The 14,343-nt window shown below is 39.9% G+C and overlaps 1 protein-coding gene and 1 long non-coding RNA gene across 2 annotated transcripts; one reads left to right on the top strand and one right to left on the bottom strand.

Annotated features, from left to right (window-relative positions):
• Nucleotides 1-2,955: 2,955 nt before the first annotated feature.
• LOC310953331 (uncharacterized protein) lies at nucleotides 2,956-6,547 on the bottom strand. Its single transcript, XM_083922331.1, has 5 exons — nucleotides 6,515-6,547; nucleotides 5,666-5,933; nucleotides 5,197-5,325; nucleotides 4,959-5,099; nucleotides 2,956-4,862 (listed from the first exon to the last, which is right to left on the bottom strand). The coding sequence occupies exons 2-5, from the start codon at nucleotides 5,928-5,930 to the stop codon at nucleotides 4,822-4,824; spliced, it is 576 nt and encodes a 191-aa protein (XP_083778457.1). The 5' UTR covers nucleotides 5,931-5,933; nucleotides 6,515-6,547; the 3' UTR covers nucleotides 2,956-4,821.
• Nucleotides 6,548-9,012: 2,465 nt separating this feature from the next.
• LOC310952935 lies at nucleotides 9,013-11,873 on the top strand. The gene is made up of 4 exons (XR_014593381.1): nucleotides 9,013-9,153; nucleotides 10,564-10,695; nucleotides 10,793-10,817; nucleotides 11,155-11,873. It is a non-coding gene; the product is annotated as an uncharacterized lncRNA (long non-coding RNA).
• The last annotated feature ends 2,470 nt before the right edge of the window (nucleotides 11,874-14,343 follow it).

Raw genomic sequence — 14,343 nt, 5'->3', positions numbered from 1 at the left:
ACTGATGATGTTTTTATGGCTACAAATGTTATAATTTATAAGACTAACGATAGTGTACATGAGTAATAGTAATAATAGCAGCAGGTAGCGTCATGCAGGACCAGGGCAGCAGGTACCACCACCATCAGCAGAGACCTGAGAGACAACAAAGCACAAACAACTCAGGGGAAGAAGTTGAATTAGTAACATGCATTGATGAGACAATGATGAGACACTGGTACAAGCCGCTGAAATGTGTTTTCTCAGGAGGGCTGGAGTCTCCCTTAGAGATAGGGTGAGAAGTTCAGCCATCCGTGAGGAACTCGGAGTAGAGACGCTGCTCATTTGCATTGGGCATTGTTCGGGCATCTAGTAAGGATGCCCCCTGGGCGCCTCCCTAGGGAGGTGTTCCAGGCACGTCCAGCTGGGAGGACGCCTCGGGGAAGACCCAGGACCAGGTGGAGAGATTATATCTCCACACTGGCCTGGGAACGCCTCGGGATCCCCCAGTTAGAGCTGGTTAATGCGGGACGGAAAAGGGAAGTTTGGGGTCCCCTGCTAAAGCTGCTGCCCCCGCAACCCGACCCCAGATAAGAGGTTGAAGATGAGATGAAATGAGAGATTGATGAGACATGGATGATACAGACAGAGAGGAGAGAAGCTCACAGTATCAGGAACAGGATTTATCACCAGCAGACTAGGACTATAGCAGCATCATTAAGCAGAACAAAATCAGCTTAAAAGTAATAAAGTACTGGTTTCAAAACTACTTAAAGTATAAGCCTGTGAATGTTCTCATTTGTCCAGGTCATCGTTATCCCCAAAGCAACTTCAGTCAAAAGGACTTGGTTATTTGTCTGGGACTGGTCCGACCAGATAGTTGGACCAGTCCCAGCCTGGTCAGTTGTGTACACGAACTGATGAAGCCTCTTGGATGAGAGGTGAAACGTCTTCCTAGACAAATAACCATATAACAAAAAATAGATAACAAATAAGTCCAGTTGCTTTTGACTGAAATTGCTTTGGGGATTTCTTAAAGTATAAAAGTAAAAGTAATGTAAGGGGAAAAAATGCCATTAAGGACAAATGCTTAGGCCATGCCACATGGTCCTATGGTGCACTACCCCACCTCCCTAAAACGTTTTTCTAAAGGCCAGAATGACTATCATGTTATATGAACAAGTTTTTGTCAAGGTTGTTGAGTTTTTGGGGTGCACAGAGCTTGCAGCACATTCAAAAAGAGTTGTTTTTGCAAAAAATTATCCTTAAGGTATGGTCAGGGTTGTAGAAGGGTTGGCTGGTCGTCCTGGATACCAACCTCTCTGCTGGTGCTCCGTTGGGACAGTTCACTCCAGTTCTCTTGAGTGTCTGCCACGGACATCTTCGTACCAGGCTACATACTGTACGTCTGCTATTTCCTTGCTGGAGTGTACGTGATTTGTGTCATGTGCAGATGGATGTGGAATGTGTTACCATTATGTTTTAATATACAAATTAGGCATTAGCTAATGCTAACTTAACGTGAATTTAAGAGAATTCTACAGATACACAAAGACAAAATGTAGTAAAATAAACTCCTAAATATGTATTTTGGATATTTTCTTTACACCAGTCTTAAAAGACAGCAAAATAGCCCAAAATGTGTTTGCCTGCAATGTCTCCCCTTAAAAAAATGATTTATGTTTGTGTATTTCTTTCACAAGGGTAACATTTTCCAAATTCTTACTACCTGAGTTCAGCTGGGCTCTACTGTTTAAAAAACCAAAAGGCAAAAAAAAAAAAAAAACATAAAACACAAATATTAAATACCCATCTGTTCAACAAATGTGGGTGGTGCTGCCGAACCATAAAACAGTAACATTACATGGGATGTCTTTAGCTTCGGTGCTCTCCTGTTTTATTTGATGCCTAATAATGAAGGCACTAATAATGAAGAAGAAGAAGAAGAATTAGAAGACTTCCTTTTTATTTATCCCGCAAGGGAAATTCAATTTTAAATGAAAGCAACTCAAACTGTTAACTGTCATTTTGATATTAAAGTAAATTTCCTGCTCATCGCTGTCAAAGAATACACATTTTTGGTTTGCTGGTTTTTTTCTTATTTCAGCTTCAAATATCTAAACACTTTGGGCTTCCATACTTGGTCACTTGTTTGTATAAAAAAAGTCTCAGTCGTGGCAAATGCATGTTGCATGATCTACACATAAGAGCTACAGATATGAAGCATTTCATCGTGTTAAAATAATGAATTAGAAAGTAAGCCAAAAGGAGAAAAAATATTTTTTTTTCTCTAAACCAGGAGTCTTAAACTTGTGTTAGGACAAAGGACCCTTAGCTGAAAGAGATACAGAGCAAGGAGCCCTTTCTATATATTTTATACAATTGAGTTGAATATTAAACTGGGTCTACATGTAGGACCGTCTAAAGGCTAAACATATTCCTTTCTATGATGCATATAATAAGCTCATAAAATAATAATTATTGACATATTCATGTTTTCATTTTATAACATGAATGGCACAGTGAAGCCTTGATGTCTTTTATCTTTGGATGACTACCTTTACACACACACACACGCACGCACACACACGCACACGCACACGCACAAGCGCACACACACACACACACACACACACACACACACACACACACACACACACACACAGATACAGGGGTGTGTAGCTGTAGATAGCTGGTGGCAGGAGCACATGACCCTCTTAGATGAATGTGTATATGGTAGGGGGTGAAACTGTTTCCTGTTTTCCTGCTCAGTTAAAACCTATAGGTGATTCATTACTCGTGTTTCTGACCCCTTATTAGGCTTAGAATTCAAAAGTCTGTTAAGTAAAACATTTGAAATATATATCATTTTAATTGACATATAAACCACACCAAAATCAATGTCAAAACCTGACGTAAGCATACACACGTCAAGCGCTAGGACGCGGAAACAGGTACAAATTATTTAAGGTTTAATGATAATTTCAACTCAAATAGTCAGTCCATTCCATGTTGTATAGATTCATACATTTTACTGTGTTCATTTACATTGCGGATTTCGTTAACACGCCAAACCCCAGACATTCAAAAACAAAGCCTTTTCAGTGGTGACCTCTAGTTGCTAGGTATGTGCAGCAGTGGTTCCTTCAGTCAGAGTGTATCTAAGACTGCTCTATCAGATCTATATATAAGCTAACATTAACAAAGTAAATACAAGACAACTGTACAGTCATATCACTCGTATATTATTCATCATACCTCTACAACCAATTGTTTTCCAAATTGTGCATGTTTTATTTAAATTACATGCTAATCAAATAGCACATACAGTGTAATTCCACTATAGCTTAGCACCATTTGTTTGTCATTTGTTTGTACTTTTTGAAACTGTGGGACAAAGTCTTGGACACCAATTTTATGTTTTAGCAATTAGAACTTTCCTATCTTAAAAAGGCTCACAGAAGAAAGCACATCCACACGACCAGCACTAGGTGAAGGACAGAAAAACATGTCGGAGACAGAGAAATAGAGTCTGCACACTAGATAATGCTCCCATGAAACATGCATTATTACCACCAAGGTGACATTTCAAGTGTCTAGCTCTTTCTCAGACAAAGAAATGAATACTAAGACACATTTAAAAACCTATTGGACCAACAGGCCCCAATCCCCTGATATAATCCTAGATACAATCAGTAGGAAAAATAAATGAATATATACAAAAAATGTAGAAAAATGCTTGGAAGTATGTTTGTTAAAATAGTAACTCTGTTATGGTACATAAAACCAACATACAATGTTAGCCTTGTTTATCTGTCCAACCAGATTCAAAAGGTTAAAGGATCTTTGACCTGAGGACAAAAGGGGAAATAAGTTAGGTTACATTTCCCTTGTTATCCTTCTTCTTTTCAAGAATTTCACACAAAATGTCATCTGACCACACCACAAAAAACTGCTCTAATTATATTCACCAAGGACCAACTCTTCTTCTGGGCCGGTATTCCCAAAACATTTGATCTTCCCACCAGGACGACTCCTAAATCTTTACAAAGCTTCTGAGATCAACGTTTACTGAGGAATTTGTAAAAGTCTGACCCTGTTGCTATGGATGATGACATGTTTCCTGAAACTGCTAATGGTTGTCTTGTCAGTGAAGTCTTGATAGAAATACTGGGGAGGAATGTCTCCTTACCCAAATAAAGATATTAAAAGCTAAGTGTAACTGATTTAACATGAAACAAGAGTAATAAAATCTACTGACTAGAACAGTATATGTGCAGATAACTGTCAGCCTCTCACATGTCCGGCTGCTCATGATCAATTAGCAGGTATCCATGTAAGAAGCCTCGTTGTGATCCCACTACAATCACCATGGTGATAGTGAGAGGTGCAAACAACAGTTCTGACTTTGTGCCGAACTTGTGCATGAATGACGAACATTCTTACAGGAAAATTCAGTCAGGATTACTGCAAAAGGCTGCAGAAGCATGGGAAATATATATGTCTGGAAATTAAAGGCATCTTTCCCACATTCATTAAAGGTTTGTAAAATGTTGATGTTGAGTGATTTAGGAGTGATTTAGGAGTGCTCTTGAATACTGCTAACTTTTCACAGATTAAGCTTTTAGCACTAACATACTTTGTTAAATACTCTTTGACCAAAAATTTAGGAGTCTAAAAATTAGAAGTGACACACCAAGGGTTACTCTAAAAAATAACCAAGTTAGGAGCTACTTTTAGCTTAAAGATGCTTTGGGAATAAGGGCCCTGATGCCCACTCCTTCAACGTCCTTATCTTACTAGACCTCCATTCTGCCTTGGACACCATTCATCACCCCAGCTCTACTGTACCCGAGAGGAAGGCGGTGTCTCATCCATTGTTCCTGAAAAAAGCAGTGTTAGGATTTAATCAAATATCCAAAGAGAATAGAAGACAATGATGGAACAGATCGCCAAAAAGAAGTTTGTAAAAAAGTTACCTGCATGTACTGATGGTAACTTCACAGATGCCCCAATATTTACAGCACCTTCAACAGTGACACCAGACAGTCTAGCAGCATTAATTATACTGCCATCACATGCAGTGTAATCTGCTTGGGGAGCCTGTCCGACAGCGTTCCCTAAAAGAAGAAAAAAACATACTCAGCAATGCAATTTACAGCTTTCATTTCTTGATTTCATACTGCACAGACCACTTGTGAATGAATGAATGCTTACCATTCTTCTTAGCTCTAGGATCCCTCACCGTTTCACCTGTTATGGTGAGGGATTTTGCTTTCACATTTGAGAGTTGGCTGGCGTTAACAATACTGTTACTATCAGTAACCACCGTTGGTTCTGGTGAAGCTGTAAACAATAATACCAGTCATCCTTCATGAACTTCTGACATAATGCTTGTTGAGGTTCAGTTACAGGGGAGTGTACCTATATTTCCCAGTTACATACTCAGCGGGGAACATAGGACCTTTTTCTTAAAAAGGGTATTGCTATTTTTTCCACAATCAGTGCTGAATTCCATGCCAAATAGGCCTATGTTGACCCTAACCGTAACCCCTAACCCCTAAGAAAATGCTGAATTAAATCAGAAGAGGCATAGGTTATACAACCTGGGGAACATAGGGATGACCCCCAGTTACAGTATATGCAGATACAAGCTGTTGAATGAACTGAACTGGCTGATCTTTACCATCAGTGCTGGGGAAAAGCTGCTGCAGTTGCTGGTAATGTGCCTGATGCTGCCACACAATGTCAAAGAAGCGCTGACAGGTGTCTCCCTTCTTTTGAATGATTATTTTCAAAAGCACTTTGATCTTGTCAAATGCACTGCCTTGCTTTTCTACCTCGCGGAACTCATTCATAGATAAAATATTCCCAGACTTATCGATTATGTAATCAGGGTCACTTGAAAGCAACATACAGAGCTTGTCCTGCACTGAAATCAGCTTGTCCATGATCTGCAAGGAGACAGAAGTTATTGCACGGGTACTTAACAGAGAGGCAAATCAACCAGCAGCCAGAAGTGAAAGTGAATGTTTTATATAACTGTGCAAAAACAACGCCCAAGTAAGAGCAAGAAGAAAAACACAAAAAGTAGGAAATGTCCAAAGAAGACGATCACAATCAACTCAACACATCCTGTTTACATGTACTGAAGATTGATGTAATTCCTCTGCCCATAGAAAATTACCAAGAGGCTGAGTCTGAGAAGATAATATCATACAAGACTATTCTAGAACAAAACAACTTTTGTGTGTGTTTTCTCTTTCTAATAGTATTAAAATAGTGTAGCATAGTAGTAAAATGATAATCAAGTGTAGGCTACATTATTATTCATTATTTGCATACATATAACTCTAAATGAAGTGTAGGTGGTTGCATTTACACAACAGTACTGTAGATAGAACACTGTTAACAACTGTCTACATGCATATGGAAACAGAGAAGTCACCACAGACTCTGCATACTTTTCCAGACTAGAGCCACATCTGTAAAGTCTCTTTATGACACAACACATAACACACAGCACACAGATTACCTTTGTTCTGTGATGTATCGTATCCAACAAAAACTGTGTGAATAAAAATGGCCTATTCAAAAGTCTAAAAATGAAATAATGAAAAGGTTTCCGGCTCAGACGACAGCGTGAACCAAACGCTCGCTGCTCTCGCGCCTTCACGCTGCCAGCTTTACGCACAGAGGACAGCGGATACTTCCTCATCTTCTCACTCACCCCGTGCGCAGTAGATGCGCACCAGGATCTACTGTAGGTTCAGAAAACACATTCGGGGCGGCGAAGTGCTCTGAATGGCAGCACAAGAGCATGATGAAATCGTAAATGCGCACTTTGTCCACGTCCGTCCATCCATCACCTGCTGATGTGGTCGCGGGGGACATTGGGCGTGGGGGGACCTGGAGAGAACCCACGCAGACAAGGGGGGGGGGGGGGGGGCAGTCAGTTAGAGCTACAGTAGCAATAATTATCCATAACGCCCTGTAACTGTAGCCCAGTCTGAACATAAACTCTGTGACTTGAACTTGAACTCTGTGTTCGAGGCCTCCCAGACATTTTAGATGCTGCTAACTGTTGAAGTGTATCCAGGGTTAACACCTGGTCAGTGGCATAGCTCAATTATCTGGGCCCCCGCAGAGTCCAACCATGAGGCCCCTCAAACAAACCAACATGGCCGACTACTCTCTTTGCAGATTTAACCCCGGAATTCCACATTCCTTGATTTGCTGGCCAGCGACGTAATAAGTCTATGTGCCTACGTTGCATTTATGTTTGCTGTATATGAAACAATGAATATCTTTATCTTTAATAAATGTCATAGGAGTGCTGTCTTATTAGTGTCCATATTCATTTGTGTCAATATTTGTCCATGTCTGTTAAGCAACTGTAGGTTCATTAAACACAAAAGGCTTATTTATACCAGCGCTAACCAATACAGACATTACAGAACATACACCTTTTTCTAAAAGTTATTCAGAGCATCGCACGTACAGTTATATAGACAATAAATAATTTAGGGTGGGCCTAAGGCTGTATCGGGACAGGCAGGCAATTAATACAGTAGGCTTTAAAATGCCTAAACAGTGTCTCGCTAGTCTACTACTACTACTGCTACTAATTCAGGTCCTTATTAATTCATACTACAACATTGTTCATAAATCACAATAAACAAGGCTTTAGCCTTTTTCTTCACCACCTGGGCACCACTTTCTTAGTTCCCTTTCATTTTTGCTGTCTGCTTTTTTAAATTTCTAAAAACTAACTAGTATGCACATGTACGGGCGTGAGCATTGAGGGTGATCCTAATGTCTGTTTATACGCCTCTGTTCCTTGCGACGGACATTTAAAAAGATGCAGCTGAACGGCTCGTAATGGTCTGATGAGGAGGTGGCGTGTTTACTGAAGATTTGGTTTGGTTTGTGAAATGTTTAAAAACAGTCAGTCAAAACTAAATATCTGAGGGGGGATGATGTGTAAGCAACAAGCAGTCGAGGGGGAAGAGGGAGGATTATGCCGAAGCACGGCGCAGATCATCTAGGCCATGTTATGTACTCACTTCATGTATGTTGTGTAGTGACAAGATAACGAGGCTGAGGTTGCACAGGACTTGCTTTTATTAATGCTGTGTGCGTACACACACAGAACTACAAGGTACTGAAAGGGACACACAGGTAGGCAGCTACTGAAGCCCAAAGTCCAACATGAACACAAAACGATACATCACAGGCCAAGTGTGTGTGCGCCCTAAAACGGCAAGTGGGCACTTGCAGTGGCTTCCCCTACACCACTGCACCTGGTTACTAGGTGACTAACTTTGGAAGCGTGCCCCTGACCGCGGGGGGGGGGGGGGGGGGCACATGCCTTCAGTGAACTGTGGGGTTTATTATATAACCATGCATAACCATTACATCCATGAAACACATGTCCTCACAGCTGGGTTATTAAAAATCATCATAACTACCATATAAGTATAACTATTATCCATATAAAACAACAAAACAATAATTGTTAATTGCAAACTAGTCTACCCATTCAAAGCCGTGTTGGACACCTCAAGTGCGTTTCTAAAGCAGAAGTTGGATCTCAGGTGTCCTCTGATCTGTGTTGGTTGGGTTCCGAGATTCCAATAACAAAAGTTATCTCAGGACACTTTACAGAGTAGGTATAGATATTCCCCTAGGAATACAATTTACTATATTATACTGTATATTACAGAAACGAGCCATCAGAGAATGGATCGGGGGGGGGGGGGGGTGTTACAGATAGCTGGAACTAAAATAAAAATACCTTTTAATACTGTTACAGGATGTTATGGATGATTATTGATACTGTAGTGCACATACTGTATAGTCGAGGCACGTGGACATAGTGTGCATTTACACTTTCATCATGCTCTTGTGCTGCCATTAAGAGGCCTATGCCGCCATGAATGTGTATTCTGAAGCTATTACCTCCTGCACATGTACTGTACGCAAGATAAGGAAGTAACTCCACCTCCGCTGTCCTCTGTGCATAAACAAGGCCGAGTGAAGGCGCGACAGCAGCAAGCTTTTGGTTTATGTCTCTGTTAGCAGGAAACTCTTGAATAGGTCATTACATTTTTAGAATCATTTTTATTCACGCAGTTTTGGTTGGACTGCAGAACGATACATCACCAAACAAAGGTAATCTGTGTGCTGTTTGTTATGTGTTGTGTCAGAAAGAGAATTTACAGATATGGCTCTAGTCTGGAAAAGTATGCAGTGTCTGTGGTGACTTCTCTGTTTCCATATGCATGTAGACAGTTGTTAACAGTGTTCTATCTACAGTACTGTTGTGTAAATGCAACCACCTACACTTCATTTAGAGTTATATGTATGCAAATAATGAATAATAATGTAGCCTACACTTGATTATCATTTTACTACTATGCTACACTATTTTAATACTATTAGAAAGAGAAAACACACACAAAAGTTGTTTTGTTCTAGAATAGTCTTGTATGATATTATCTTCTCAGACTCAGCCTCTTGGTAATTTTCTATGGGCAGAGGAATAACATCAATCTTCAGTACATGTAAACAGGATGTGTTGAGTTGATTGTGATTGTCTTCTTTGGACATTTCCTACTTTTTGTGTTTTTCTTCTTGCTCTTACTTGGGCGTTGTTTTTGCACAGTTATATAAAACATTCACTTTCACTTCTGGCTGCTGGTTGATTTGCCTCTCTGTTAAGTACACGTGCAATAACTTCTGTCTCTTTGCAGATCATGGACTGGTTGTGGTTTGTTGTGGAAAAACTGATGGATTTATATAAGTGGTATAAAGGTGAACCCGATTACATTCTTAAGGGTGGATTATTTTATTTCTAAATTAATTTCTGTTAGAATAGAGCTCCTGTATTCACTCCCTATACAGTATATTAAGTGACCCTCAACCTGCATCTGACTGAAATCACATTTCACAATCACTTTTCTATACATAGTTATGAAGTTTCTTAAGGATGATATCAATATTAACAGGCACACCAGCAGTTGCTGATGGGAACAGTATTGTTAATGCCAACGAATTCAGCCGCGTGATAGCAAAATCCCTCATCATCAAGAGTGAAACAGTGAGCGATCCAAGAACTCAGAAGACTGGTAAGCATTCATAATCCTCCAGGGTTCTGTGCAGTATGAAATCAAGAAATGATTTTGAACGACATCCATTTTGGTTTGAGTTGTTTTTAAAACACGTTTTAAAATTGAACTTGTTTTTTCTTCTTTGGTAAAATGGACTTGTACTTATATAGCGCCTTTCTAGTCTTCTGACTACTCAAGGCGCTTTCACAGTGTTTGTCACATTCACACAGACATTCACACTGATGGCAGTGGACATCTACATACCATCTGATCTAACCATTCACACCACATTTACACACCCATGCACAGGGAACAATTTGGGGGTTCAGTGTCCTGCCCAAGGACACGTCGGCATGCGGATTGGGGAAGCTGGGGATCGGACCTACGATCTCTTGAATGGAGGACGACCCACTCCACCACTGAGCCACAGTCGCCCTCAGTGAGTGTTGTTCTTTGTTTGTTGTTCTTTCAGACAACGCTGTTGGAGAGGCTCCCCGAGGAACTCTGCAGTATAATTATTGCTAATAAAGTGTCTGATTCCACTTTCGATGGTGATATGGATTTTTCATCAGCTGTGAAGTGACCAGCAGGACTTGCAGGAAAGGTATCGTTATACCAACCTCTTTTTGGTGATCTATTCTATCATTGTTTTCTATTCTGTTTGGACACTTGATTAAATCCTGACACTGCTTTTCTCTAAGGAACAGTAGATGAGGCACCTCTCAGGTACAGTGCACACACACACACACACACACACACACACACACACACACACACACACACACACACACACACACACACACACACAGTATACAGATTCCCTTAAATGTAGCCTACACAGTCTTTCTTCTGTGGATAGTTTTCCTAATTACTCTGACTTACTCCTAACAAACTCAAAGATGCTTTTTTATGCCTCTGCAGTTTAGAATAATGGATCAGTCACATATAGTGTGTGTGTGTGTGTGTGTGTGTGTGTGTGTGTGTGTGTGTGTGTGTGTGTGTGTGTGTGTGTGTGTGTGTGTGTGTGTGTGTGTGTGTGCGTGTGTGTGTGTGATAATCCCAGTTTTGAGGCTCCTCCACCCATCTGCTCCAGTCTTCATCACATCCAGTGCCCAATGCTCCTAAAGTCCCACTCCACATTCCATCATCCAGATCTCCACCCAACTCTCTTCATCTCACCGCCACCAGTGTGTAACCATGGCACTATTATCTCTCTAAATACCCACAAGGCTGTGTTCTTTAACTCATGCTTTCCTCTGTCTTTACTGATGAGTTTATGATCAGTGAGAAACACTTTAGATTGTTTGCTTGTATGATGATGGCATGACCTTTGCTGGACTTCTACAGAAAATAGACCCATGAGTAAAAGCTGCCTATTGGGCCACTAAGGCCCTTCAAACATGGTGTCACATTAGCCAGCTAGAAATGTGGCCAAAACCAAAGAATGAATGGTCTGCACCAGACCTTTACAAGACCCTCCACAGGAGCTTCTGAGAGGCTACTTTCAAGACAATTAAACATGTTTCATGAAGTCCTTCACACAATATACCATTCATAGTATTATTATTATTATTATTATTATTATTATTATTATTAATATATAAACAAAGTGACATATGAGATTTGAGTTACAGACACTGAAATTAATTGTTTTTAATGTGTAGTATAACTTGTCTATGTCTTTTTTACTAACCGCTTCTCTGCTTTTTCTAGTTTATGTTGTTTCCTGTGTTTGAGTCAAAGACAACTGTCCACCATAGTGGACAATAAAAATGACCTCACACTGTATTGTGTTATTAATTCAATTGTTTAACCCTCTGTGACAATTCATTTGAATTTTATTTACAGTGTCAAACAATAGAGTAGTCCTGGACCACACTGTGACTTATTTATGATTTGCAGAGAGCTAACAGTTCCTCCATGAGCAAAGAGCGATAGTAACAGTGGAGATGAAACAGGCAGGAATGTAAAACAGACTTGGGCCCACCATAGAGTAGTGATGTCTTCATGAAGCTTCATGAACCCACTAGATGGAGCTCTCTGTTCAACAAAGGGTCACCATTCATTGAGCCTTTTTCTTTGAACCAAGTGCGCCATCTAGTGAGTTCATTAAGCTCCATGAAGACATCACTACTCTATGGTGGACTGCCATTTTGTCACAGGAAATGAGATGCTGACATTTTGGAATGTTACTGAAAAATAAAACTGTTGGCTAAACTAACTGTGAGGATACACTCAGAATACATGAGTGATGTTTGGGTTTATGGGTGTTGTCTTATCTGTGTATCTTTTTTCCACACCCAATAGAGTTTTCCTTTGAAGGGTTATAACCAATAGTTGGAAAGGGTATTGTTACCTTGTGAAAAAAAATAGAAAATGTTTGTGATGACGGTAAAATATAAATCATAGTTTTTTGATTACAAGCTGAAAGCATCATCTTTTATCTGTCATTGGGAGCCATATGTAAATGTTAATATGAGCTGCAGCTCAGCAGCTGCACGTAATCTACAGAGCCACCAGAGGTCACCATTGTACAAGTTTGGTTTTTGAATTTTTGGGTTTTCCATATTAACTTGAAATTTGCAGTGTATTTAATACAGAACACTATGAATGTATGATTCTCTATAACATGCAATGTAATGACCATTTGAGTTGAAATTATCATTCATTATAGAATAATGTTTTGTCTGGCTAAGAGGACAGAGACATATAAATCCTACAATATGTATAGTTTTAACTATGCATCTAACAAACAGTTCCAACCCAAACAACACACATTCATCAAAGAGTTTATGAATACTGTTACACGATGAGTCATCACACACCATTATATCTCTGTGTCTTTGTCCAGAGGTAAAGGATTAAATGTCAGGGTAAATTGGCATAGTTGATTGAATGTAATGATTCATTGGGAAATCAATTTTGTTTAACCTTTAATTGATCCCAGAGTAGAGTTTGTAAGGTTTATACAATCAGAGGATCCAGACCCCTCATAGTCAATTGTAAACGCAATAAATTAACATTTGTTTCTGGATCACATCCACTGCTTCTGCTCTAGAAATACTGACGGATGAATATGAATATTTTGACTAAACTACAGTAACACCCCTGCCTCTGCTCTGGCCTTGGGGACCTGGCAGTGGACCAAGGAGCTCTGGATGTGTGGAGTAAGAGTTCAGAGGAAAGGTAGCTGGAGGATCCATTTGGAATGGAAACAGTTTGACGCACTTGGTGGATCATAAAACGACAGCAGGATTAGTGCTGGCCTATGGGGGACAGAGAATGACAAACACTCTCACACCTCTTGTGAACTGTGAGCTTGCCTCACTGCCATATTTGTCTCAGCACTTTTATGGTTTATTTGTTGCACCTAGTCTGTCTAGTCTTGTCTGCACCCACAAGATGTGCATGTTTTTTTCTTTTTATATTCTCTGCAATGCATTTCACAATGATAAAACATTACTCCACCAATTTAAAATTGTCTGACATTGTCAGGCTCATGATGAACAATAAAAAAGTAAGCAACTAAATCGCACAAGACTAAGAGAACCAGAGCAATTTATCTATATTTCTTCAGGGGAGCACATTTTCAGAAAGCTAATGACCAAGGGGGCAGACTTTTCTCTGAGCTATTATTCTCATTATGTATGCACACTTGAAAGAACACATTTTAAAAACATATATTCCACTTCATTGCAGGGAGCCATCTTTCTTGTTTTATGTCTCTCCATCTTCAAATAACTATTTCACTTAAATAGCAAGCTCCGTCCCCTGACTGCAAGTCTGCAACAACAGTGGCATGCAAAGAAGCACTTTTGTCAACAGTAATGCATGTGTGACTGGCTGTTACTGACACCTTGATGTTTTAAATTGTAACCTATTTATTTATAAACAGAACCGATCTGCAGGGCGGAGATGGATGGAAGCGGGCTACAGAAGTCTGGTGAACTCACTTCCTACTAACTCCACACCCCCGAATTTATATCATATCATATAATTTCCAAACTGGTAGTCTTCAGACCTCAAGCTACAAAAAGCTTTTCACAACATGCCTGTGAATGTTCTCATTTGTCCAAGTCATCATTATCCCCAAAGCAATTTCAGTCAAAAGCAACAGGACTTGGTTATTAGTCTGGGAAGACGTTTCACCTCTCATCCAAGAGGCTTCATCAGATCATGTACGCATGTAGTAGTGTCCCTGACACCTAAAAAGACTTTAAGTGAAATTACGGCGTAAAATCATCCCAGGTAT

Source organism: Echiichthys vipera (assembly GCF_963691815.1).
Source record: "Echiichthys vipera genome assembly, chromosome: 10".
Taxonomy (NCBI): domain Eukaryota; kingdom Metazoa; phylum Chordata; class Actinopteri; order Perciformes; family Trachinidae; genus Echiichthys; species Echiichthys vipera.
Note: the sequence above shows the minus strand (reverse complement) of the source record. Positions and strands in the feature narration are given on the sequence as shown.